Here is a 27,897-nt window from a genome sequence, read left to right as displayed (position 1 = left end):
GTGGGAGAGGAAGAAGCAGGCTCCTAGCGGAGGAGCCCGATGTGGGACTCGATCCCGGAACGCCGGGATCACGCCCTGAGCCGAAGGCAGATGCTTAACGACTGCGCTACCCAGGCGCCCCTCCAATTAATTTTCTATGTGGGGTGTGAGTGTGATGGATTATTGAATACAGCGACTTGAGCAAGTGCTGTACTAGTTGGGATTCTTCGTATTATTTCACATGTTAAGACCGTACTGGGAAATCCTCCACCCTGAAACCTGGAGACAACTGGATATCTCTCTGTTAATTATGTGTCTCAGTACCAAAGGCCTGCTGTGAACTTGTTAAGCCAGTGAAGAGGGAGTTTTGTTTTTGGTTGTAACAAAGGTGTTTGCAGAAAACTGAGCCTTAGCAACCTTTTTCTTTGGCTAATGAGGTCTTCAAAGCTCCTAAACTCATATACACGATCTCCCCCCCCCCCGCCTCTTTGGTTAGATTGATATGTTGATCAAGGGTTTCAAAAATGCCAAAAGAAACTTCTAGTAGTTTCTGGATGAGGCAGTTTTTTGAAGATTGTCTCCCTCCCCCCTTTCTTTTCTAACTAGTCCTTGATTACTGAACCCCCCCCTTTTTGTGTGGCAGTAGCATTCATTCTCCCTACTTTTTAATTGCCAGGAAGGAAGAATGATCATGTATACATATGATTATGTAATTATTTGCATACGTGCCATAGACAGTCCTAGATAAGTCAAATTAAGTTGCCTAACTCCGTTTTATCTGCAGTACCCCACCTCTCCAAAGCCACTACGGTATCTATCTTAGGTCAAGATGATTCTTCTAAGCACACTCAGCCAAGAAGCAGCAATGGCCAGCTCATGGCCCAGTTCATTTCCTGTGAGTGGTGGCGTTGGGCCCATCATTTTTTAGCCCTTTATTTATCATATACACTTACGGTAGACAGGTGCGTATGTCTTCAACATACTCAGTTCCTGAGTTCCGAGACCTTGTTTTCGGATCCCTCGTCTTACGTGGAACATGGATGGCAGTAGCAGAAGGAACAGTGGCAGTGAGTCCTTGTAACATCTGTAAAAATTAGATCACACCAATTAATGGTGGTCTGACTCAGGTGGTAATAATGTTGGGGTTCAGTTTTCAGTGGCACCACTCCTGGTCATGATGAGGGAGAGATATGATCTCTGCAAAGCACAGTTGTGTTCTGCGGCAGGAGGAACAAAGTGTGGGTGAACTCTGGGATCTATTTTTTTTTTAAAGATTTTATTTATTTATTTGACAGAGATAGAGACAGCCAGCGAGAGAGGGAACACAAGCAAGGGGAGTGGGAGAGGAAGAAGCAGGCTCACAGCAGAGGAGCCTGCCGTGGGGCTCGATCCCATAACGCCGGGATCACGCCCTGAGCCGAAGGCAGACGCCCAACCGCTGTGCCACCCAGGCGCCCCGAACTCTGGGATCTATTAAAAACAAAAAAAAAGCTCCCCAAGCGTTCTTGTCCTAACCACAAGCAGAATGTAGTCAGTGTAGGGGGAGGGAGATACCTTGTGGGTTGAGCTGCTGTGCAGTGAAGCATCTTACGGCATTTCTCTTGAGTCCTAGGACTACATCACTGCATAAAGATGACACTTATTGGTAGTGATTAGTCAATATTGGGGTGAGTGGCTACATATCGCAGTATTATAAGGTCAGTGTCTGACAACCATGCAGAAGAAGCTGGACAAGAAAATCTGAAACTTGAGGATCATTTGCCATTACCCTTTGTGACTTATCATAGCCTGAAATTATCCAGTGTGAACTCCCATTGTTTCCTCTTGGCCAACAACCCCTTGAAATCCACTTATCCCTTTGCTTCCCCTCAGTGTAACTACTGCTGGTGTAGTTGCTCTGTCTTTGGCTGTCATGTATTTTATTTTATTTTTTATTTTATTTTTGGGGCGGGGGGAAGCACAGGGAGAGGGAGAAGCAGATTCCCCGCTGAGCAGGGAGCCCAATGCGGGGCTCGATCCCAGGACCCCAGGATCATGAGCTGAGCCAAAGGCAGACGCTTAACCGACTGAGCCACCCAGGCGCCCCTTTCATGTGTTTTATAAATCGTTCTTCATTAAGGTGTACCCTCTCTTGGAATATTTCCCAAAAGCTGGAAAAACTTATGTTTCATTTGTATGATTTGTACAGTCATTATTTAGCATAGAATCTTGAATAATTTATTTTTTTTTAAAAAAGCCTTGGCTCGATCTTGAGTGATACTGTTTATTGGCCACACTGATTTTCCTGTGGTGTAGCAGTCTTCTTGATTTCAAAAGTTCTTCTGTCGTTTGTAGGTGGCTTTATTGTTTTAGCTTTCCCATAAGGGAATGGATGCTTTTAGTTTATTTATCCCCCAACATGGGGCTCGAACCTTCGACCCTGAGATCAGGAGTTGCATGCTCTACCCAACTGAGCCTGCCAGCTGCCTCAGATGTTTTTAGTTTTAGTAAAACTTTTCAAATACACATGATGCCTAGGCTTTTGCGGGAGCCTCGCAGGTCGAAATGAAGCAGTGTGTGTGCACTTAAGCCACACTCCTGCCTCTTGGACTTGATGAGTGATGATGGGGATTGATTGTCCTACAATTTTATCTTCCAGGTGATCATTTGAAGATCTGTCCCCAGGGCTATACCTGCTGCTCTCAGGAGATGGAGGAGAAATACAGCCTGCAAAGTAAAGATGATTTCAAAAGTGTGGTCAGCGAACAGTGCAATCACTTGCAAGCCATCTTTGCTTCCCGTTACAAGAAGTTTGACGGTAGGTGTGGGAACTTTGGTCCAAATAAGCATCCGTATGTGCTTTGTTCTTGAATTTGTTTGACACCTTTTATGCAAGTCGCATTTTAGAGGTGACAGTTCAGTTTGTACGATTGCTTTTTCAGAGCTTGTCTTTCTTGTCCCAAGACATTCTCCTCGTTGGAACCTAAGGGCGCAAGTTAGCCTTCCAGCTTCATTGCTGGGATCCTTCTGGATGCACTAGAATCTGTATGGTAGGCATTATGGAAATACGGTTGCAGGGAGCCAAAAAAGAGATTGAGGTAGTTGAATTGAAAGGCTTTCATTTATTTTCTTGGGTGAACACAAAATAGCGTTGTTGACGTAAGTCACTTAAAAAAAAAATCTCCCTAATAAAAAGCAGGCACCTGAAAGCTTAGAATAAGCATAGAGATTCTGCAGTCCTGGGTTTCAAATTAAATTTCAAACTGGATTTCCCAGAAACAACTAGAATTCCTAGAAGCCCTGTAGAATACAGGCTGAAAACTCAGCTCTTGAGTTTGCATGCAGCAGTGACCCAGAAGTAGCTGCTGTATTTATGATTGTTGTTAAGCTGGGCTTCATCCCTTAGCTGGCCCTTTGGCTTAGTCTATCCATGTCAAGCCACGACCAAACCCATTTCAGCCCCCTGTGCCAAACGTGAATTCTCGTATGCGCGCCGTCGTTTAATAGTGGAGAAATAGGGGCGCCTGGGTGGTACAGCGGTTAGGCGTCTGCCTTCGGCTCAGGGCGTGGTCCCGGCGTTATGGGATCGAGCCCCACATCAGGCTCCTCTGCTATGAGCCTGCTTCTTCCTTTCCCACTCCCCCTGCTTTTGTTCCCTCTCTCGCTGGCTGTCTCTATCTCTGTCAAATAAATAAATAAAATTTAAAAAAAAAATTCTTAAAAAAAAACAGTGGAGAAATAGCCAATATGAGCCAAATGAGAGGCACTTCCATCGTATCTGAAGCACTGTTACAGATAATAGACTTTAAAAACCATAGAGTATGGGGTCCAAAACACCTCAGGATTCTCTTCTCTGGTGCTCTTCACTCAGTTTGAAGATTGTTGTGAAGTAGATTTAATTTTAATAGGAATGATTTCCTTTGTGCCTGTTTTAAAGGCCATTCTAATTACATAGTACCTTTGAAGCATGCTTTTCTTGACATTATGTGTGGTGAAGAGTACAAGGCAAATTTTCGAGATGTGAAATGTCTTTGAGTATTTCTGCAAAGGGCTTGTTACCATGGTGAGAAGTTGGACTAAATTAGATTTATATAGCTGATAAGGCAGTCCCCAGCTACAGAACAGGTTGTATTTCAAATGTTGGCTTTTGAGATTCGTTATTTGAAACTTATAACCGATTTAATAAGTGTTAGGTTCCCAGGCTAGACCATGAGAGCATATTTAATCTGTAATGTAGTTGAACGAAAGTTTTCTCTATGTAGCATGTCGTTTATCATACCCATTTTACCACCAGTTACTGTGCAAAATTGTGTTCAGTCTTGATTTTATCTCCGCCTCTTCCTGGATGGATAAAAGTGTTTTATATATCTATATATCCTGTTTATTAGTCCACCCCCCCCCCACGCACACACACATACTGTAACTATAAAGAATACTTAACAACATGTTAACACCACTTGAAGATGGGTGTTATTGTCAAAAGAGATCATTAAGCCACCTCTGTCTCTCTGGTCACTAAACTATTAGTATAATTATTGAAAAGATTGGTGTTTGCTTGACTCTGGCATTTCTCATTCAAGACAGTAACCTTAGCATTTTCTTTTACTTTGGGGAGAATACTTAGATAATCAGATGGCCATCTTTGAAAGCTTGAGATGCTAATATATAAAAATGACCCCTTGGGGTTTAATAAGGGATTTAGAAGGAAAGAGTATCCTGCTCCTTACAAATGGCTAACCTGTTGGTAGCATGATGGAATGGAGATAAAGCTGTTTTCGAGTTCTGCCACCTCCATGTCACCCCATTTCCTGTTAGACAGCTTTTTTAGTGACCTCTCTCGCCTACAGGCCTGCTGCTTTAGCTAGTCTTTCCCCTTCTCACTCCCCATGGTTTTATAGCATTACTCGTATGATTCCAGTGTGTAGTTTTTAAAAAGCTATTCAGAGAAACACTATCAGTAAGTGTTAACATATGCTTTTTTAAAAAGGACGGAAAAATAGTTTCTCTGGCCCTTCCCTACCAGGTTTCACATTCAATAAATGTGTTAACACTGTTTCTTTATCAGTTTCAAAACTGGTCATGAAAAGCAATTATGAAGCTTTAGTTTGTTTCTTCTGACTTCAAATTAAAATATGGCATAGACAATAAAGGTAGTGAGCGCAGATTAGCTTTCTTTTGAAGGAGTAGTATTTGAAATGTGTTTGGTCTGGAGATCAGAACGGAGCTGGGACACATTGCCTATTTCCTCCAAACTAGGTTTTCTGAGATAATTAAATACTTTTGTATGGTAAAACCTCAGTTGACTGGTATCCAACAAACCACAATCCTCAAGTGGGTGCTGCATTTGTTGGCTGATTTTTAAGGATGGCAGTTAGGACCCGCCAACACCCCTCAGGCCTAAAGAAGAAGTTGAGTGAAGTGGTATAGGAGATGTCTTGATGCTCAGAAATCTAAGGCCAGGGTGGTTGGTCAAAGAATTGTCCAGGCCGTTATGGAGGACAAGGCCAAGGTTATTGATGTGAATGGAAGAGAGGAGATTGGGCCGAGCAACAAGATGGCGGCTGGAGAACCATGCTGGGACGGCAAGGTAGGCAGGAAGAAGGCTGACAAGTCCTGAGGAAATAGGAGAGGGACACATGGAAACCTACAAGGTCAGGCAACTTCAGAAGAGCAACTTTTGCCCTCTCTACGCTTACGGTATTTAAAAGTGGTCACCCTGAGCCCAGGCAACTTTCTCTAATGCCAAAACTGAAGTCCCGTTTATGAGATGCTGCTTCTTTCTAAGGCCGGAACAACTAATTTGTTATAAACTTTAAAAAAAAAAAAGAGTCTTTATTTATTAGAGAGAGAGCTCACATAAGTGGTGGGGGAGGGGAGGGGCACAGGGAGAGGGAGAAGCAGCCCGATCCCAGGACCCGGAGATCATGACCTGAGCCGCCGAAGGCAGACACTTCCCCGACTTAGTCACCCAGGCGCCCCTGTTAGAAACTTTTCAACAAAAATAAGGATCACAGGCTTTTAGTGGGTCAGCCTTTTTTTTTTTTAAGATTTTTTTTTTTATTTATTTGACAGAGACAGAGACAGCCAGCGAGAGAGGGAACACAAGCAGGGGGAGTGGGAGAGGAAGAAGCAGGCTCCCAGCGGAGGAGCCTGATGTGGGGCTCGATCCCATAACGCCAGGATCACACCCGGAGCCGAACGCCCAACCGCTATGCCACCCAGGCGCCCCTAGTGGGTCAGCCTTCTTTAACTAGAAATCATCCCATGGCCTCAAATTTCTGTCCTTCCTCCTCGAGGAGCCCCAGAGTTCAAGGGCCAGTTGTGGCGTTTCGGGGCCAGTTCCCTTATCTCTAAAGGCCTTTCCTGTTCTCCTCGTTTACTTAGGTGTTTTACACATTTACGTTTTTTCTTGTTTGCCCATCTAAAGAGATTATACAGCCTATAAATCTGTTTTGAATTTGGAAACTGTGTGCACGTGTGTGTTTTCAGACCTGGGTAAAGTACAGAAGTACACTTCCTTAGGCAACATCTCTCCCCACCAAAATTCTCAGGGTTCTCCTATTTTAAACTTGTACATCTGAGCTTAAGGTCTCACCTGTTTCTTTTTCTACACCGTCAACTCCCTTATGGACTCTTCACCTGAAACCTCGAGCTAGAGCTAGCGTGAGAGTGGCAGAGCGAGCTGCTCCCCCTCTTGGTGAGTTCTGGGAAAAAAACAAACAAAAAAAAAAACAAAAAAATTTTTTTTTGTAGTAGAACTGCTAATTAACATAGCTGAATGGGTTGTCTCATGAATATGCTAATCAGATGCTCAGTTCAGGGGGCTTTGAAAGAATTGCCAGGCAAAGGAATAGAAATAATAGAAGTGGGGCATAATCCGTGTTTTGGGACCACAACATAAAGGCCCAACCCAAAATGTCGCATTTTGTGAGAGACTAGTTGTTTTTAAAAGAAGCATAGTTCAATCAAACAACCCAAATAGATTAAGAAGATTAGAGCTGCCACGTTAAATCTCCTCTCTGAATCACGTAGTAAAAATGATGTCACAACTATGAAAATACATTTTTTGCTTAACTTCCCAACGCAAACGGTTTGCCTGTTAAAGAAATCTTAAGGAGGTAGAGATTTCTGATGCTAGCCCAGTGCAGAAACTGTGTTAATTCCTCGTTTTTCGGGAACAAGTGTAGTAACTTCAGGAGCCCGAGCACATTGAATTGTCAGCCTGGTTCTGTTGTGAACCCACTGTGACCTGGGGCAATTAACTGGGTCTCAGTTTTCCCATCCATAAAATGAGGGGGTTGAGCTAGATGCTCTCTAAAGACCCTTTCAGTTCTAAAAATTCTGTGAATCTTCTAAACATGTGACTAGAGCAGCTGTTTTAGTGAAAGGTCTTACAAGATGTTAATTAGCTGCCTGTCTGGTACCCTCTATTTTCCTGCTATCATTTCTTCACTCCGCTACTTTCCCCAGGTCTTTGAAAACCCTCCCATGAGCCTGAAGCTTGTTAACTCGAATAATAGTAGAAATTTTCTGAATTAGCTTTAAACACACATGAAAGAAATAATTGTCTGTCCCATCTATCTGCACGGGCCAAGTGTAAATCAAAGTGGCCACCCTTCCCTTAAGCCCTCAAGCCCCCTTGTTTTCTATCATTTCACAAAGGCAGGGCGCGTCGCACTTTGCAGATTTAGCCAAATCTGTCTTTTAATCACTGACTGGAAATTTCCCAGAGTTCACACCGGCCATCCCTTCATTAGGCCAGTTGGAAAACCAGCGTGGAGGCGCGTGGAGGCGCGTGGAGGCGCGGGGAGGTGATGGCATTAGAACGCGCAGGCCCATGAAAGCAGTGACCTCGGTGGGAGGAAGCTGGCTACTCACCTTAAAAGGCAAATGCGTCCGACTAAGCTTCGTGGCCATTAGCTAAGCTGAAATTTCTGGAATTTTCCTGACCTCTGACCTTCACTATTTTTTCAACTACGTGGTTTTATTCTTATCCTTTGCACCTCCATATCCACTGCTTCAAGAGCCCCCCCCCGGGGGGGGGAGGTTTAAGTTTATGAAAAACAAGTGTTAAATATCCTCCAAATAAATGTGTCATAGAAATGTAGAGCATCCATACATCCTGGGGGTTGCTTTTTAATCTTCACCTCAGATTTGATCCATTCAGACGTTTAAAAACCCGTGGTGCTTGTTTGAACCTCTGCGGTAGTACAGCGGACACCATTTCACAGGACGAGTAGCTGCGGGACTGCGAAGAGAGACACGAGGCCTTCTGGCCACCCTGCGAATGTCGCGCTCTTTCCAAATCCTCATGTGAAGGGTCTTTGATTTCGTTGGAAGGCACTACTCCTCTTTTCTTTAACAATTCTATTTTCTTTTCCTTCCATGTGAAGGGGACTAAAATGCTGGGCGTTTTTGCTGACTCTTCTGTAATCTCTCTGTGAAACTGGACGAAAAAGAACCACCGCCAGCTTACTGTAATCAAATCAAGAGCTCAGACAAAACACACATTTCTGTATTGACAAAGGTTTTCTGCCTCCTGAGTTGTTATCTGAAGTGTGACCAATTGTGGCTCTAGCATGGGCTATCTCGTCAGATTGGAAATGCTTGTGCAACTTCCAGGGAGCCCCGAGCCCTGGCGCTGGGGCCTCTGCTGTTAGCTTTGACTTCTTAAGAAGTCACGGCAGCAGCAAGAAGCAGCCGATCTGTTTGGAGGCAAGTAAATAAAATGGAAGAGCTTCAGCTGAACGGCTTTTATCTACTCTGTTGGTTCGTTGGACTTGGAGCCTAGGAGTTGAGAACGCTGTTGTTCCTCTCTGCCAACCCTCCTTCTGTGTGTCTGTCTGTCCAGGCAAAGAAAAGGGCGTATTAGATCTAGCACTGCCTCCCAACTGATTGGGGGAATTCTCAAGCCAGCCAGGCCTTTCTTATTGTCCCTGCCCGGCTCCATCTCCCCTCCCCTTGCAAGAACTGTCAAAGCCATTGAAACTCTTGTAATAAATATGACTCAGAGAGTGTTTCATGGGCACACCTTTTCTGGAGGTCAGTGTGTCAGAAGTCTTGAACACATTCATACCCTTTGATTTAGTCATTTAGATATTTATCTCAAGGAAAGAAAGATTTCTGTACAAGGGTGTTCATCACAGCATTACTTACAATAATGACAAATAGGAAATCGGTCTAAATGTTCCATGATGACTCTGGTCTGTCCACATGGTGTCATGTATCTGCAGTTGTTACCAATGAGGTTTCTGAAGGATCTTTAATCACATAGGAAAGGCTAAGCATACGATGTTACTGGAGAACAGGGTACAAATAATGATACAATCTCAAGCCTGCAACAATGCATATCTTCATAGGAAAAAGAATCTGACAAAGCATTGTTGCTGTCTTTTAGTAGTAGGGTTATTGGCAATTTGTTTATATTTTCTTCATATCTTGCCATACTTTTTAAATTGCTACAATTTGAATGGGATACTTGATAGGAAAAAAATGCATTTTTTTATGAAAAAAAGAAGAAATGCTTTGGTGGCATTTTAAGAAAATATTTGGGGTTTCCCCCCCCTAAAGTATCACAGTGGTCACTATAGACAGAAAAATGCATGGAAACCTCCAGCAATTAAGTTAAACAAATAGAATAAGGGAAGTAAAGTACTCTGGGAATGCATGAAGGTACGATATTTTTCTGGTTATAAAATGTCACTGAAAAATTTGGGTGAACAAAATTGAGAAACATTTATTGAAAAAAACTACCCCAGGTCCCTAGCACCTGTTGTATTTACGTCAGCATTGTATTTGCCTCATCTTTTTTGTGCAGGTTGATGCAAATTGGAATCATAACAGATTATTGTTACTTTGTGTGCTGATTTTTCTCTTGATAATAGGTCATGAGCACCTAGACCATATTATAAGGTCTGTATGTGAGGCCGTAGAATAGATCCATGTAGAGGTTAGTATATGGAACCCTTGGGCTAGCTGCTCCAGCCTCTTGGCTTCCTTAAACGTCACCTCAGCCTCCTCCTCAGGCCCTTGAATGGGAAGGCATGTGTGTGTTAAAGGGAATTGGCTAGCTGGTGTACCCTTAGTATGGATGGAATGGGGACCAGTAGAAGGCTTACAGTCTTTAGCCCATGTCTCTGGCTACAGTAGCTTGAGACTGGGGCCCTGAGAGATAACATAAGGAGCTTCAGCATTCAAAATGGGTTAACTAAGAGAATTAACCTCCTGGAAAAAGAGCCATGCCTACTTTGGCAGGATCCCTAGCACCGTTTCAAATGTTCACAGCCCCTAGTAAGGGCTGCAGTTGGCCATCTCGCCCTGTCATCCTAGGGGTGGTCTGTTGATGTGCTATCAGGTGATGAACCTTAGTCAAGGACGTGTCCTTTTAGTACATCCTGCCCTTGCAGGCACTTTTGAGGAGTAAGATTATGCCAAGGTAGAGGAAAGTGCCTGCTGAAAACTTAAACAGACATTACCAAAAAAGCAAGACTGAGGGAGGAGATTGTCAGAGACCAAAGTTTCCGTTTCGTTTCAGTCCGTAAGATGCTTGCTTAATTTCCTTTTTCTCTTATATTCGTCGATGCTTATGTTAGCTGTTCTTGATTAAATGTGTGATCTCCGGTGAAAGGGTGAATAGAACTCTTTGAGTTTTCTTAACAGTGGGAAAAACATGATTTGTAGTACTTATGAGGAGGCTTCTTTTCTCAGGAATTCTGTTGAGGTGGTAACTTAATGTTCGCACACCATGCCAGGGCTGTGAAGTACAGTCTTTACAGTAGAGAGGAAATTAATCCTTCGACATAAAAGGCTGCTTCCTAATAATATAAATACAAGGTGGTAATTTATAACACGCAGCCAAGTGGATTGAATAGAAAGGGCTTCCAATCTCTTAAGGTCATAGGTTAGTTGTAGAATGTTTTCTAGCTCATTAATCAATAGCCAGTCAATTGTTTATAATGGAAGAATTTTGAATGTTTATTTGATGCAAGACTGAGTGGCTGGGGATAGAAGAATATGATGTTCTTCTACGTTCTTTTAAAAGGGAGGGTATTTGCGTAGAAAACTTCTATATGGAAAAGGCGACCTCTCATTCTAGTTTTTCCCATGTTAAACTGACACTACTGACATTCAGAATAATCTATTTTAGAGCTGGAAGATACTTTCAGTCCCCTAGCTCAGCCCTTGTACTGAGCGGACTTCCGGCAGATGAAATGCGTGGGGAGGTCTGGAGGTTGACCTGCCACTTCATTCTTAATTTTCCTTTCCCCGATTCTTTCCTTATCTTTACCCTGATCTGTGTTTATATATGCATGATGTGTGTGATACTCTCTTTTAATGGAAAACCTCTTCCATGGGTTGAGGTTTCTCCCTTGAGTGTTTTCCACTCAGTGGTCGCTCCCACCCGTGTAGATGTCTGGGACATTTCACAGCATTGGAAGCCAGAGCATTAAGCATTTCCTTTGACTAAATTGCTCCCAGCTTTATAATGCCCCGGGTCTTCTTAACTGACCTCTAGCAACGTGGGCTTAATTTATGTTCCCTGCGCTGGATGATATTTGTGCCGGGAAAGATAAAAACTGGCCTTACGAGATTTTTAAAGTGACTGTAGATAGGAAGAAACCCTAAAAGTGACAATAAGAACACTTCACCGATTACAAGTAGTGTCCATTTATTGAGCCTCTCTGGCGCCCTGGGCGTGATCCCGATGAGGTGAGCAGTAACAGAGTCCTATTATGGATGAGGGCAAAGAAAATCAGGTTAGATCTTCTGTCCATTAAAGGTCACACAGCTCATAAGTGAGGGATCCTATGCTTTCCGCACCGTGTCCCACCGGTTTACATAGGTAGCATGTTACAGTGTTTGTTTCCACGCCCGTGTCAAGTGAGCCCTGGGAGTAGCAGTTGTTTGATCCTTCAAATGTAAACACTTAAGCCTCCAAACTGAAAGCTGAAGGAGAAATAAACCCTGATCACCTGTAGGATCACTTGAAACAGACTGCCCGCCCCACGTTTTCCCCCAATACAAGCAGTTGCCTCAAGGGAGATCTAATTCCCAATTAACTAAGCTTCTGATCATTGTGGAATCCTGGGTTACACTGCTGTGGCTGGACTGAGCCTCTCTCAGCCACGGAGTGTCTTATAATTGGCTTCAGGCATAATGATTAAGAAGGAATGATTGCTAGGTGTCTTGGGCCTCCACAGTTCCTTAGCAGTGAAGATCGGACTCTGCTCCTGAATTCTGAATAATGGGGGGAAAAGTGAAGAAGAACATTACAGTGATTAATGAAGCGGCTACTGATGGCCATGGACCGGGACCCGAATGTCTGATTTTGCTCTCTTCTTCGTTGTAGAAGGAAGTGTCCTAGGAAGAAAAGGAGTGGGGATGCAAAAGAGTTATACACGAACCTGTGAAAGCTGCTAGTTTGATAGGAGGAGCAGATGTAAAAGCTCCCCCCCCCACCTTCTCCTTTTTTCTCCTTACAGCAGATTTATTCTTTAGTTTATATTGGACCTAACTGGTATGGATTTTAGAATTTAAATTATATCTGCCATCCTTACAAGGTCTCTGAGTATTTTAAAACTTGCTCTATGAAATGAAGGATGAAGGATTTTATAGGTGCTTTAAAACTCTCTGGTGCGCATAAAACCGTGTGTGGAGGGTCGGCGGTGTGGCGAAGGTGAATTGGACGAAGGGAGTTGGTCGTCTTGGAAATGTTGATTACAGTCTGATTGGGCAAGAAGGTGAAGATGTGGTAAAACTGGGTGCTTTGATTTGAGCCCATAATAGCCACTCAGTACATACTGAGTGCGTAGCCATTAGGAGGGATTCAACGATCAGATTTTAACTTGTTATGTCAGTTTTATAGAATGTCTGTATATAGCCCACTCAAACGGTCTTTATAGTTGCAACTTATGTGGCCGTACTGAAGAATCTCTTCAAGTGTGTCAGAAATCAATTTTCTGAACAATCAAAGGAATTAGAATGGAGTATGTATGTAGCACCAGGCTAATCTCTTAAAGTTTAAATGAACATCACACACGGCACATGCGCGCACGTGCCCTAGACAGAATTTGAGTCATGGGAGACAAAGTAAGGTCCATGGTGGTGGTGGACAGAGGGCATGCTGGTTTGAAATCATCCTCTTAATTCGGTCATTTCTCTTATACGCCAGCAGCTACACTATACAGAGAAACACCAACCCATAGCTTCTTGATCTGAATGAGGAACTCTTCCAAGACTTTTTTTTTTTCCTCATAAAATGTTCAGTATCTTAGCATTTCTTTGACCTGGAGCACTTTGAAGCCTAAACAATGAACTGTGGCATTGTATAGCTGTTTTAGATTAAAACACCTCTGAAATGCCTCTCTGCCCCCACCCTTAAAACCTATGCAACTCTAGGTGCCATTCACTGGAAATGCAAGTGAGTATTCAGTTACTTATTAAATGAGTCATCAAAGCACAAGTCAAATAATTTCCAGCATCCTACTTGTACACTAAATGATGTGTGCCAATTTTATGAGCAATATAATAAGAATCCAATATTAGGGAAGGACCTGTGGTTGCCTTTGGAATCTTCTCTTTTGGATCGTGAAAAATTAATAGCAGTGGATTGACACAAGGCTTGCGTATTGATCTCAGTGAGCAGGCTTTAGTTTCCCAGCATGTGAGAGCTATGTGTGCAACCTACTGGACACGTACTAGCGCGGCTCGTCGTACCTTCTTTACTATGTCCCGGGTAAACCAGCAGCCCTTGGCAGGGGTGCTAGGAATTCGAGCAAGGTATGGGAAGTGGACCAGATGACATTTCCAGGGCGCTTCTTACCCCAACACACCCCAGCTTTGAATTCTAGAAAAGTGCTACCTGCATCTGGACACTTAGTTGAGGGACTCCATACAAGAAAATTTATCTCCCCGCCTGCCCAAACATCATAAATCACACCCAAGAATGCAAGAAAAAAATGGAAAAAACCCAAGTCATTGGAAAGACATTCTCCTCTAATTAAAACGCTTAACCCGTATGCTCCATATTTAGCACAGCCCCGAGCTAGTGTTGATTGCTATTGAGGGGTGAAATGGGACACGTTTCCTTGGCTAGAGCAGTGGTTCTCAAACATTAGGGGAAGCAGAGTCACAGATGGCTAGGCTTCATGCCCAGGGTCTCTGATCCGATGGGCTTAGGGTGGGGCCCAAGAACTTGCATTTCTAGCAAATGTCCTGGTGATGTGGTGTTGATGCTGGCCTGTCGTAGGACCACACTTAAGAATCACTTAGGACTTTGGAGAGAATTAGAGACCTCTCAGGTACCTGATTGAGTAATGCTTTTCATATGCTTCCCCTTGCTTCTTGTGTACTTTCTGGTCTTCTTCCAGGGAGAGAACTTGGGTTAAAAACTCCAGGCTGTGTGCTTGTAATGGAGGCGAGGAGTTGACTTGCGTCTCCACCCCCCCCCTTTTTTTAGCTCTTCAGAGGGAATCCATTTCCCTTTGTCTCCTGGAAGAGCACCCAGGAAATACAAAACAAGCGAAACTCAACCAGAGGAAAAGGAAAGAGCTCCTATCCCCACAGAAATACCCCTCAAACAAAACACATAGTTCGAAAAGCTGGAACCCAAAAGACTGTGGACTTTCAGGCTCCAGCCACCATGAGGTGATGAGCTGGGGCACAGGTGTGGGATTTCGTGGAAGTAAGCAGTCACACACACCCTCTCCAAAAGGCTTCATTGTTTCCAGTGCAGATTTTGAGAAACTATTGGAAAGTCGTTTTCAGCCTCTGATTTGCCTACACAATCTGAGAAGATAATGGCTTCGTTGCGCTATTGCATTTTGAGAAGACTACTAATGTTCTTCTGGCTTCAAAGGAGGCACCGGATTTTTTTCTTCTCCGTGTTCACTTGGAGGCACTTTCTTAATTGATGTGGTCCTTATATTTTGCTTTGGTATTTATTACATTTCCTGCCGTTAAACTTAATTGTAAAGTGTTTATTTTTATACCAGCCATAGATTCATTAAGAATAATCGTTACAGATAGACCATTAGCCCTTTTCTTCTTTGAATGGCCTAACAAAAGCTTCAGGAGAAACTAATTTGCCCTTTGTACTTAAGAGATTAAAATCTTTTAACACTCAGCCCAGAAAGTGAGTGTGGAATAACCAGGTATTCTTATGTATCTTTCTCAGTTATCTTCCCTGTTGTCCTTTAAGTATACCAAATCTGTGGTTAAGTCTGCTAGGCATTGCGTGTCTCTCCCCCCCTTGCCCCTTCTTTCCCTCTCTCCCCACTTTCCTCCCCCACAGAATCTCATGATGTTACCATATGAATCCTTTAAGAACCCGAGGTTAAGTTGGATACCCCAATTTGTAGCAGTGTCACAGGGATCACCTGAGAACTTATTTTCAGAAAACCTCGGTGCTAGCTTTTGTGGTATTTCATTATGTTTCTTGGCCTCCAGCATGTCCCAGGCAGTGTTCTTGCATGTCACGTAGATGTCAGGAGAAAAGAAAAAAAATTGTGTCCAAGTAAAACAACATGTTTTGAAAATACCTGTCCTGGTGTCAGGTTTCAGTCAGGAGGCATCTTTAGCTTTGGTTTAGATTCTTGCAGTAGGAAGTTTTGGCACACCTCGTGTTTTAGATTTCATGTACCCGTTTTTATCCAGTTTTATTTACCTTGTGACTGAAAGAGAGACGCGTCTGTGTCTGTGTGTGTGTCTGTGTGTGTGTGCGCGCACCCATGTGTATGTCTGTGTTTTATATTGACTCCTGAGAAGTTGTTGGTCTAAAATAATCATTTTTCCCCTCTTAGGTGTAGACCCATGTAGGTGACTTTGTGACTTGTGACCTAGATTTCTTTTCATTGACACGAGGAGAAATTCACCTTTATATATGAGTGTGTTTTCCAATTTCATTTTGTCATTTTTTTCCCAGTTTTCAAATTGACCTGAAAACCACTTTGTTACTTAATTATTGAAAACCCTTTCTTTTTTCTTTTGTTTTGTTTTTAGAATTCTTCAAAGAACTACTGGAAAATGCAGAGAAATCCCTGAATGACATGTTTGTGAAGACCTATGGCCGCTTATACATGCAAAATTCAGAGCTATTTAAAGATCTCTTCGGGGAGCTGAAGCGCTACTACGTGGCCGGAAGCGTGAACCTGGAAGAAATGCTAAGCGACTTCTGGGCTCGCCTTCTGGAGCGGATGTTCCGCCTGGTGAACTCCCAGTACCACTTCACCGACGAGTACCTAGAATGCGTTAGCAAGTACACGGAGCAGCTGAAGCCCTTCGGGGACGTCCCTCGGAAACTGAAGCTGCAGGTGACGCGCGCTTTTGTAGCCGCCCGCACTTTCGCTCAAGGCTTAGCGGTCGCAAGAGACGTCGTGAGCAAAGTCTCTGTGGTAAGTGCCGTTTGCATCCTGTGTGTTTGTTTTTGTTGTTTCGTTTTAAAAGAAAGTTTGGGGGATGCCTGGGTGGTGCAGTCCGTTGAGCATCAGACTTTTGATTTCGATTCAGCTCATTATCGCGGGGTCGTGGGATTGAGCCCCGGGTCGGGCTCCACACTCAGTGGGGAGTCTGCTTGGGTTCTCTCTGTCCCTCTCTCCCTCTTTTTTTTTTTAAACCAAATGATCTTTTTTATTTATTTTTTATTATTTTTTTAAAGATTTTATTTATTTATTCGACAGAGAGATAGCCAGTGAGAGAGGGAACACAAGCAGGGGGAGTGGGAGAGGAAGAAGCAGGCTCATAGTGGAAGAGCCTGATGTGGGGCTCCATTCCATAACGCCAGGATCACGCCCTGAGCCGAAGGCAGACGCTTAACTGCTGTGCCACCCAGGCGCCCCTGTCCCTCTCTCCCTCTTGTTTGTGCTCTCTCTCTCTCTCTCAAATAAATAAATTTAAAAAAAAAAGAAAGTTTGGAAGGTAGAAAAATCAGTAGAATCCCATGGGCTCGATAACCATTTTCTTCTGTTCTGTTCTCTTCTTTCTCTTGGCCTTTCCCTCACACTCTTTATTCTGATACAGGGGCACCCTGTCGTTAGAGACCGTGCTGTGATGAACATCATTCTATAACATCATCCTTTCCAGTGGTTTCTCTGGTAGCTCTTTTTGGGAAGCAAAATGTATGTTCACTTTGGAACCTTAATTTTCAGAATGGGTTGAGTATCTCCATACTCCTTTCAGCTCGGGTTCTACTTCCCCTCCAGAGAAAGAAAGAAAGACAGGCTGCGTATTTGGTTGCTTTGAGTGACCAGGTTTGGGCCTGCTAGTTACAGTCTAGAGCAGTATTTAACATGCATTAGTGCGTGGCTCCTTGTTTGAAGGTATACTTAGAACTCCTTAGAAGGCGGAGCATTTATGACAGCGCGGGCCATGTGCTCTTGACTTACGGCTTCGTTTATAGAGAAAATGAAATTGTAATATGTAGGCAAGAGCGGATGAAATGAGGTGCATTCCCCTCATTTATAAGCTGAAGGAATTGGACAGTGTTCTTTGAAGCCAGCTAAGGAGGTATTTCAGGGGCCTCCTTGACGAGACGCAAGGGATACGTGGGGAGTCGTCCAGTGAGCAAGACTGCATCTGTGACTTTACCTCCTGGCTGCACCAGAGAAGCTTTGCTTTTCTTGCTTTTCAAAGTAGAGGGTTTTGGTGTTTTTGTTTTTGTTTTTTAAGATTTTATTTATCTATTTTGAGAAAGAAAGAGCAAGTGAGGGGAGGGAGAGGGAGAGAGAATGTCGAGCAGACTCCCTGCTGAGCGTGGAGTCCAACCCCGGGCTCTATCTCATGACCCTGAGATCTGAGCCAAAATCAAGAATTGGACACTTAACTGACTGAGCCACCCAGGTGCCCCTCAAAGTAGAGTTTTGAGCAAGATTTCAAAGGGGAAAGAGTTCTATGGCTCCTTCACTCCATGCTCCCCCAGAATAAAATGAAATTTGAAAACTTCTTGAAGGCCTTTCTGCCTCTACCCTTCCATGACTTAATACTGGCAAAGAAACAGTAATCTGGGGCAAGTTACCTTTGGAAGACTGATCTTGGTGCTGTTACATTTCAGCCCTCAGATGAAAAGCCAAATTGTAGTCCATTTGCTGAAAACATTTGCAGACAGAAGGACAGCAGCTTCTGCCTAGGGCTTTTGGTTGTTTCGAGGACTGAAGGGAGTGGTCAAAACGAACACTGAACAGCAGTACAAACAAGTGGAACATCAGTCGGATTGCCTGTCAGTTCATTCAGAGTTCGGGTGACCACGTAATTTCTTGTCCGAACCAGGATGCTCGTTGTCTAAACTGAGAGGTGCTTATGACCAGTCACACAGACCGCATGTGCTGCTGGGTCTGAATAAGCAACCAGCTTGTTCTGAGCAGACCAGGCTTCATGGTTACCCTCGTGAGAGAGGAAACTTAGACGTTAACCCAGTGAAGGTAGGATTGTAAAGAATTGTGTACCATAAAAATTCGGTGTTTCTAGGATGTTCCATCCTGCGATTGGTCGCCTTCATTATCGCAGGTCTGGGTGTTCTCGCTCATCTCCAGGCACATAAACTTTTGGCAAACCACAGTTCTTTCCAGCATGTTTTTGTTGACTCCTTTTCCTCCTGATCTCCTCCTTATAAATCGCAAACATTTGTTGGGGCATATGAGGGTGGGGGAAGCAAGTGTGGGGGTTGATGGTTATAATTAGAGGAATAATCTGATTCCTGAACCTCTGCGGACCCCAGCAACCGTTATGAAGCTTGCAGATGCTCATCTCAGAGTCCTGAGACAAGCTACCTGGTAGCTCACCTAACACTTTTGCCCTCCTTCGTCGACTCCTTGCTTTCATCCTCAGCTGAGCAGACAGAAGGGTGCTGCTGTGTGATTTGAATGAGTGCGTGTGTCTGCACACTCGAGCCAAAGAGAAAGGCAAGATGTAGAAAGTCCTTTGCAAGCATCTAAAAAAAAAATGGTTGCTTTCCATTAGCCATCCCCCTTTCAGTTCTTGGGAAGAGGGACCAGGCTGGCAGAAGTCTGGTTAGCCTCACTTTGCTAGGTCGGAGCCCCTTAGAGAACCGAGATTCCAGAACCTCCAACTCGCAGTGAAACAGGAAGTGGTTTAGAGACCCTTCCTTGCAGATTTAGGTCAAGGGCTAGAAAGCTTGCCATTGTCCACTCCACCCCACCTCCCAGGGTAGGGAGAAGGAAGCAGTTGTGGCTTCCCTGTGTCACATTCTTCTTGACACGGTTCTCAGAATTCATGGTGGGAAATCCATAAGATTGGCTTTTGTGTATAAGATTCAAACACCCTTAACTGTACAATAAAGAGTATGTGACTCAAAACAAAAGAGTCACAATTTCTGGTATTTCTTTTGGTATGAATTTTTTTTTTTAAGCAAGAGATTTCCTGTGTACCTTAGTATTGTTAAGTTGTTTGAGAAAGTTCCTTTCTAAATATAACCCTAAATTTGCTTCAGAATTGATCTGTATTCTACTTTCATTGTATTTTCTCATATTTGCGTAAGAGATATTTGCGTAGTTATATGCGAATACAATGAATACAAGCTATAAGGCTTAATTTACTTTGAGTAAACATTGCTTGCCAATTGTTTAGTTAGAAATACTCTTTTATGTCTGCTTTAAAAGTTGAACTTGTAACTGGAAACTTTTTAATAATGTTTTGCTTCCCCACTGAGCTTCTTCTAGCCTTAAGGACTGATTCGAAATCAAACCCTTCAACTAAGTTGGCTCATGTTATCTAAATGACACGATGATAAGATACTCAGGCATCAGGTCAATTTCTAAAGGAGTTAAAACACAAATTTTTGAAAAATCTCTCATCTATGTAATGTTTCTGCCTAGAAGCATGCAAGGAATAGTTGGATATTTGGGAAAATATTTATTGCGTTAATTTCTGGAGTATGACTACCAAATAAACAGGGATTTTAATTTAAGATACAGTGGGATGGGGAAGACAGTAAATGAACTGACTCTCAAAACCTTATTTCAAATTGAACATGTTGGAAAGAAAATCTACAGTTGCTGTCCAAGGGTTGTCTGAGGTGGGACTAGAGCAACCCAAGAAACAGACATCTCTTCTTTTGGTGTCCAGTAGAATGAATTACCTTGGGCTTGGAAAAGACCATTCTCTAATTAAAGAGAGTCTCTAATTTTCTAATTAAAGAGAGTCACTTTACCAACCTCATCTACAAAGATGTCTCTGAAAGTCAAATATGAGAAGCCCTGGGGTCGTGGGGGCTAGTTACTGCATACTTAACCCTGTTCCCATTTTCTCTTCGTAAGTGGATGCCCTGTTTTTCCAGCTTGCTTTTGCCACACAAGGGTTGTGGTTAAATGCTGGGCAATGATTTGATTATCACTAAGCCTTTTAAAGGCCATTAGCACCAGTAAGCCTAACTTACTTCAGGAGAAAGTCACTTCTTAGTCCAAGTGTACTTGCCTTGCTTCAGGTTTTTGGGCCCAAACGTGCAGTGATTGCAGCTTGCTCCACTGAGCTTTACAATTTCAACTGCAGGAAAGTCCCCTTAATTAGTAACAAATGGTTCAAGAGCACCCTGGCACTACACATCTCTGACTTACTCCTTCATTACTTGTCATGGTTCATGACGCATTTCTTATTTACCTGCTCTAGCAGCAGTTTTGCCTGGAAGGGCGAAGTCTGTTGTGGTCTTTCAAAAATGCACGAGTGGTTACATGCACCATGAAAATGAATAGCTCCTATGCCAAAGAGAGTTGCATTCTCATGGTTTCAATTAACACTGACATAATGGGACTATGTCTACACCCCCACCCCAAACTCCAGGGGCTATAATTAGAAATCAGTGCCTTACCATTGTGATGTCTAAATGATTGTCCTGCCTTGAGAACCATTTCCATTGCCCCCCCCCCAATTCATCTGTTCACAATGCCCCAACACCTACAACATGATGTTGCCATTTCCTGCATCATTATAAATGTAAATTGTAATAAAGGCCTATACAAAAAGCTTTTTAGGCGAGGTGTAGGCACTTGTTCAACTCTGAATATTTGTTTATGCTCACAACCTTAAACAACTAGAATGTAAAGAGGAAGGTGGGACTCGAGCTGATAGTGGGGGAGGAAGTGGGAGGGTAGGAGCATCAGAAATGTTAAGGACTTGAGACAGCGTGCTCTCAGGGTGAAAATCGAGCCCTCTGCAGGGAAGTTAGTACAACAATGCTTCAGTTTTATCTACAGTGTGTCAATAAATATTCCTGAACGGGCCCTGGTTTGTTTCACATTTTTTGTTGTCTTTAGAATTCTATTACCAGGGGAATAGGAACATCTCATCCTCCTTTCTTCGTCTGTATGCAGTGAATTCAAACTAGGAAGTTGTTGGCGCCACTGGCGGGCTCAGGGCTCAGTCACTTCAGCGTCTGTCTTTGGCTCGGATTATGATCCCAGGATCCTGGGATGAGTCCCGTGTCAGGCTTCCTGCTCAGCGGGGAGTCTGATCCTCCCTCCCCGCCTGCTCATGCTCGCTCGCTCGCTCGCTCGCTCACTCTCAACCTCCATCTCTCTCTCTCTCTCTCTCTGTCTCAAATAAATAAAATCTTGAAAAAACCCCTAGGAAGTTGTTGAATAAACTCATCACATCTCACAGCATGTTTGGGCTCCCTATCTTTTTTTTTTTTACCATAATTTTGGGAAATATTTCCCCTTATTTTTAGTGGGTGCTTATGTTACCAAGCAACAGATAAAATCTAGGTCTTTTTGTTTGTTTGGTGCTATTGGCTTTGCAGACCAAAAAAATGTTGCAGCAAATGTATGTTAGGGACTGGAATAAGCTAAAAGGAAATGTGTTTTTAACTTCGGTGCGGCATGTTGACTGCCATCACTGTGCAGTGTGGCTTAAGGCGCGTTCGGAATTACCGAAATGAAATCCAGGTTGCACAAAGAGTTCTTCTCCAGCAGTTTTCTTTCCTTTTTCTTTTTCTTTTTTTTTCAGGCTGCTTGCAGTAGTTTTTAATGTGGTGTTTGGAAAATGCAGGTTATTGAGTAGAAAGTCTCAATCTGTATTAAAAGAGTCTTTGCAGAGAAGGGGACTTTTCTGCAAAGGCTTTTTATGGCAGAAATGGCATGCAGATATCAATGTCAGATGAATACTGGGTGGCAGGAATGAGTATCTTACAAAAGAGAAATGAGGATTCTCCACCTCCCGCCCACCCCGCCACACCCCCACTGACTTTTATCATGAAACACAGCCAGCCTCCTGAAATCCTAAGGCACCTCAATGTTTAGAAATACCTTGGTCAGTCTTGAAGGATTTTATAAGATTTGGAAATTGGCTATTAATATCTTGTCATTATGGGTCAGTAACTCGGACAGATTTTGATTTGAGGACATATAGAAGTATTGAGTCCAGATGATATCCCCTTTCTACCATACTGTCCCCCAAAACTAAACAAGTCAGGCCACCTCATTCTTACATAAATAATGTCGAACCCTTTTTCTTACATAATATCCCACTTCCTAATAGAAATCGATCATCTCTGCTACATTTAGCCATAATTCTTTCAAAACTTAGCCAAAATTCTTTTAAAACTTTGGTAAAATATGTGCGTTGTTTTCTGGCGTTTTGTTTGTATGTTTAAGTGAGCTCTTTTTTTTCCTCCATGCACAGCAATGTTTACTGGAGCTTTTGAATTTGTTGTGAGCAGGGGCCAGTGGGTGGTATATATATATTTTTTCCTTGCCCCTGTGGCATCTTGACCCATCGTGAAGATCTAGCATTGGCTGAGTAAGTCGTCGTTGTTCATGGAACAGTGTGTCATCTCCTCCACCCTGTGGATTGAATCCTAACTTGCCCTCCAACGTAAAAAGTATTTCACTTCGTCACTAAATTTGAAAGCTGCAAATTCTCACCGGAAAACCAGCCAGCCTCCTAGCTGAGCATTCCCTGTGTGTGGCTCCCCTGTTTTAGGTCCGGGGCGCTATGGAGAAGGACCAGGCTCCATGTGCTGCCCTCAAGTTTCTTTCACGGTTCCGTTGCTTGAAAGAAGCTGTTCTCATACACATCAAGGAAGCTGAGTGTCCCTGCTCTACAACCAGAATGCCCACATCGAAATCTTGGCCATTCCCTTGAGGATCTTGTGTGAGTCCCTTAATCTCTTTGGACCTCTGCTTTCACATCTGTGAAATGAAATAATATGCCTCTCATATGGTTATTTGGAGGCTTAAATGAGTTAATACATGCAAAGTACTTAGAAGAGAGCCTAGCCAGTAGTAAGCACTCTGTAACTATCTCATATAGCAATAAAATCCAATAAAAGCTCTCTGTAGACAGCTAATTCTGATGTAGAACAGAATCTTCTTCTCTTCAGTTTTTTTTTTTTAAAAGATTTTATTTATTTACTTGACAGAGATAGAGACAGCCAGCGAGAGAGGGAACACAAGCAGAGGGAGTGGGAGAGGAAGAAGGCAGGCTCATAGCAGAGGAGCCTGACGTGGGGCTCGATCCCACAACACCGGGATCACGCCCTGAGCCGAAGGCAGACGCTTAACCGCTGTGCCACCCAGGCGCCCCTCTTCTCTTCAGTTTTGACATCAAGACTCTTCATGATCGTGAAACCATAGAAGCTAAATAAGCGTTTTTTCTTGAGACCATTGATCCATTCTTTGTGTCAGTGATTCAAAGGGGGAAGGGAGGAGTGTACAGTTTTCCCTCCTCTGTTTCTAAATATCGTTTGGAGAAATAACTGATCTCTAAGAGAGGTCTGAAAAATGTGCCTTTTAGCAAAGCCATCATAACACCCCACTCCCACCCCAGCCCCGAGGATTCTGGCACTGGGGCTCAACAGACCCTTCTCAACAAAAGGAAGATCTCAAATGTTAGTCAAGAGTTGTGACCCAAAGGAACAATTATGTTGAACATTTTAAGTGGCATGTCGTGCCATAGAGACTCAGTATATAACTGAGGGTTAAAAGACGACCTTGGAGCATAGTTGCCCCTTGTGTTAATCCCCACGTGGCAGGATCTACCACTTGGACTTGGGGCCCCACATAAACGTCTTTAGTAAGTAAGTTATTTAGAGACTCAAGAAACAATTGATTTTGAGGATTATGAGGGAGTAGGATATGAATGAACTTGAATTTTTTTCTAATTTTTTGTTTTAAAGATTTATTTATTTGGGGGGGGTGCTTGTAAAGGAGTCAGGGCAGAGGGAGAGGGAGAAACAGAGTTCCCACTGAGCAGGGAGCCCGACGCTGGATCCCAGGACCCCAGGCTCATGACCTGAGCCGAAGGAAGATACTTAACTGCCTGAGCCACCCAGGCACCCCTGAACTTGAATTTCTACTTAAAATAAATAAAGCCCCAGAACGAAGGTCTTTGAGGATTCCAAAAGATAGGCAGCCATTTTGTTTCTCCACTGGGTACTCCAGAGCCAAAAGGGAGAAGTGGTCCTTGGCACCCTGGGTTGACCATCCTGAGCTTGGTCGGGTCCGTGAGAGTGGGGACCTAAGGCCTGGGGAGTGGCACATTATTGGTACTTCCTCTGGTGGCTGAGCATTGCAGGGAACCCCTGTTTCTTTGTTTCCTGACTGTGTTAAAACCCTTCTCTAGGGGCCCCTGGGTGGTTCAGTTGGTTAAGCGTCTGCCTTCAGTTCAGGTCATGATCTCAGGGTCCTGGGATGAGGCCCTGCATGGAGCTCCCTGCTTAGCAGGGTGCCTGCTTCTCTCTCTCCCTCTGCCCCTCCCCCTCACTTGTGCATGCTCTCTCTCTCTAATAAGTAACATTTTAAAAAAAAAAGCCCTTTTCTGTACCAGGACCTCATTCCCACACAAGGCTTTTGTTTCCCAAGTCTGAATAATGTGAAGTTGCATGTAATGGTGTAAGGAGTGATCCTGAGACCACAGACTCGGTCTCACTTTCTGCAGCCTGGGTATCGCACATGTCCTTGCCCATCGCAGTTTTCTTAGAACTTGGCCATCTCTCTTCTCAGTTCTGGTATTTACTATTTCCGTAGCATGTTAGAGCTGAGTTCTGGGTGACCGTTTGTAGTAGTTAGACAGCCGGTCACACGCCGAGCACGAGCCAGTACTTAGCCAAACCCACTTTCATAATCTTCCTTTAATAAAACTCTACTGTGTCATTTTGTTTGGTCCTGGTCTTTAAAACTTGAGCCGACATCTCCGTGTATAGTAGACCAGGTCTACGTCACAGATTTGACTTAGAGTGGAACAAAGAATAGAGTGGACCAGAGAGAGTGAAGAAAAGAAAACAAATGGAAAGGTCTTTTGGGGGGAAAAAGAAAAGTTTGTCGAAGAGAACTATTGCGTTTTAGATTTTTGCTTATTTCCTAAGGGCCCACACCATATTGGAATGTGTTTGTGCTTTCTAGAACAGGTTCCCTACGCCAGTACAGAGATTCCTACTTGCTACCTAATCACAAGTGCATTCCAGAGTAATCCGCAATACGAGATAGGTGCTCAGTAACTATTTGTTGATACTTGAGCTTTGTACGGGTTTCCGTAGGCGGGCATGGTTTCCGCTGAGGCATGAGATTTAACAAACGCCACTGGCTGTTCTCGGATTTCTCATAGGCATTTACATACGAACTCGTCACCTCTCTGTAATAGAGCCATTTAGCGGTATCATCCACGTGGAACCGAGCTGTAGCAAGAAAGAGGAAAACAAGTGTGCCTGAGATGAGAGTTTCACGGCTTGTGTTGAAGAAGGCAGGGATACGTGAGCTGTCTGGGAACTGTTGGATAAGGTGCGGTACCAGAATCAGAGGTAGCAGGGGGACCGTCAGCAAGTCCGTTCATCGGTGTGGCCTTTTCTTCTCTCTTAAATCTGAGAGCCGGAGGATGTGACCTCTAAGGCCCCTTCCAACTCCGACTTCTGTGATCCTGGGATTCTCCAGCCACCTCCTCATGCCAGGCCTATTGGCTCATCTGTAAAGTGAGGGGGTGGGGCGGACAGGTATTGAAGTCTTAACTATTGGTGACTTTAAAAGCATGGACCTTTAGCTATCCAGAAGATCTAGCCCTCCAGACTGGCCAGCCTCCCCCGCCCAGCGTGTTGGGTAGCCAAGATTTCACTGCCCATTAAAGCACAGTGAAAAGGACTAATGTGGGCCCGGTTAAAACTGCAGCGAAGTCCTAATTCTTGGGAGGGAATGTTGACTTTGACATACACAATTACCACCTTGTTGTTGGAGGCTCCCGCCCCGCCCCCTTCAGGCCAGAGTTCTGGTGGGGATAAGAGGTGGGGTGTGTGTGTACATCAGATAGGAGCCCAGTGGTGTTAAGTTTTCCTCCTGACAGTTCTAATCCCTCGTTCCTGTTCTAAGGGTAGGGTTGATAAGCAGTCTCCAAAGTCACCCTCCAGAGCAGGTGAGGTGCCCCCCAGCATCTGTTCCACTGCGCCGGCCGGTATCCGCTTTCAAAAGCGCGTGCAGAACACTGCTTGGTACTGATAGTGACTCCGAGAGCACAGGGAGGGGTGGAGGGAACAAGACGGCAGGAACCCTGGGTTAGCCGCCCTTGCGTGATGGCTGGCCGTGATCCTTCCTAAGCATTGATGAAGGTCAGGACAGGTGGAAGGCGCTCTTGAGTGCCTAAGACAGTGTCACTGGAGAGGAGCAGAAAGGGGACACAAAGTCTCATTTCTCTGCGGAGGACAGCCAGTCCTGCTTTTATCTTTGCTGCTGCCCTTCCCCGTGAACTTTTCATAGCCCCCCGTGCCCTGCCCAGTGGTCTCTCTCTTTCTGCCTGGTCTTCACGTGCCTCTCAGTTCTGGTCACGCACATGCTTCTCCCTGGGCAGCCAGCCGTCTTTCCCACAATTCCTCAACCGCAGGCACTCGGCACTCTCCCTGGTGGGCATGTTCTCCCTTCCGTTGGCCAATTAAATCCAACTCTTTCTTCCCAATGTAACTGAAGTCTCCTGTCCCCCATCGAGTGTTCCCTGAGCACTCTGTGCTTTACTGTTCCCAGGTCTTGGAAGGCCTTCACCTCACCCCAAGTTTAAATGCAGTCACATTCTTGCCCGTAGAATACATTGACTTTTGCCTTCAGCACGGCTACTGGCGCAGAGCGGAGTACGCATTAGGTACCCTGCTACACCCTGATGGGGGCTAAGTGTCAAAGGCAGACCCAGTGGTGGTAGAGGCCACAGCAGGCCATGCACCGTGGGCAGGAGAAGGTCGTCTCTACTCCTGTGTCTCTGGGCTGATCCTGGAATTGTATGCGAATGAGGACTTTGGAACAACTGAGCCATATAAAATGAATGAGAGTGAGTGAGAGAGAGAGAGAGAGAGTGTGTGTGTGTGTGTGTGTGTGTGTGTGTGTGAGAGAGAGAGAGAGAGAGAGAGCGGGATGGAGCAAGCATGGGAGTCCACAGGGTGGGAAGGACGTGCACCTGGGTCACTGACAGTCAAGCTGTGTTCTTCCCTCTCCCCCACCCACCTTCTTTCCCGCAGATCTTCCCCGCAGACCCCTTTCTTTTATCTCATCTTCCTCTAGAAGCAGCAGGCCGGCCCGCTCAGTGTGATGCATCACAACTCATTGTTAGGTTGAATTCATGGCCAGACCTTCAAGGTCAACTTGATGCACTTGGAATTTCTGTGTTATCGCTGCCCCACCATTGTCTCTGTCTTCTCCCCAACCAGGTCAGCCCCACAGTCCAGTGTACCCACGCCTTGCTGAGGATGACCTACTGCTCGCACTGCCAGGGGCTCGTGAGTGTGAAGCCGTGTTACAACTACTGCTCGAACATCATGAGAGGCTGTCTGGCCAACCAAGGGGATCTCGATTTTGAATGGAACAATTTCATAGGTGAGTTGAGTGAGGGAGGGATTTGGGGCGCCGGGGAGAGCTCAGCTACTGGCCACAGGGAATATTGTAATTATCGTCCGTAAAGGTCTTCTTTTTTTTTTTTTTTTTTAAAGATTTTATTTACTTATTTGACAGAGATAGAGACAGCCAGCGA

The 27,897-nt window shown here is 44.3% G+C and overlaps 1 protein-coding gene across 1 annotated transcript in view; it reads left to right on the top strand.

Annotated features, from left to right (window-relative positions):
* The window catches only part of GPC4 (glypican 4), a 111,310-nt gene that overhangs the window by 67,614 nt on the left and 15,799 nt on the right, over positions 1–27,897 (top strand). Inside the window, exons 2-4 of the mRNA XM_034649437.1 lie at positions 2,618–2,776; positions 15,958–16,349; positions 27,578–27,743. Coding sequence (XP_034505328.1) covers positions 2,618–2,776; positions 15,958–16,349; positions 27,578–27,743 — 717 coding nt within the window. The remainder of the gene's footprint in view (positions 1–2,617; positions 2,777–15,957; positions 16,350–27,577; positions 27,744–27,897) is intronic.

The sequence above is a fragment of the Ailuropoda melanoleuca genome, chromosome X, assembly GCF_002007445.2.
Source record: "Ailuropoda melanoleuca isolate Jingjing chromosome X, ASM200744v2, whole genome shotgun sequence".
NCBI lineage: Eukaryota > Metazoa > Chordata > Mammalia > Carnivora > Ursidae > Ailuropoda > Ailuropoda melanoleuca.
The sequence above is the reverse complement of the archived record's forward strand: the minus strand, read 5'-3'. Positions and strand labels throughout refer to the sequence as shown.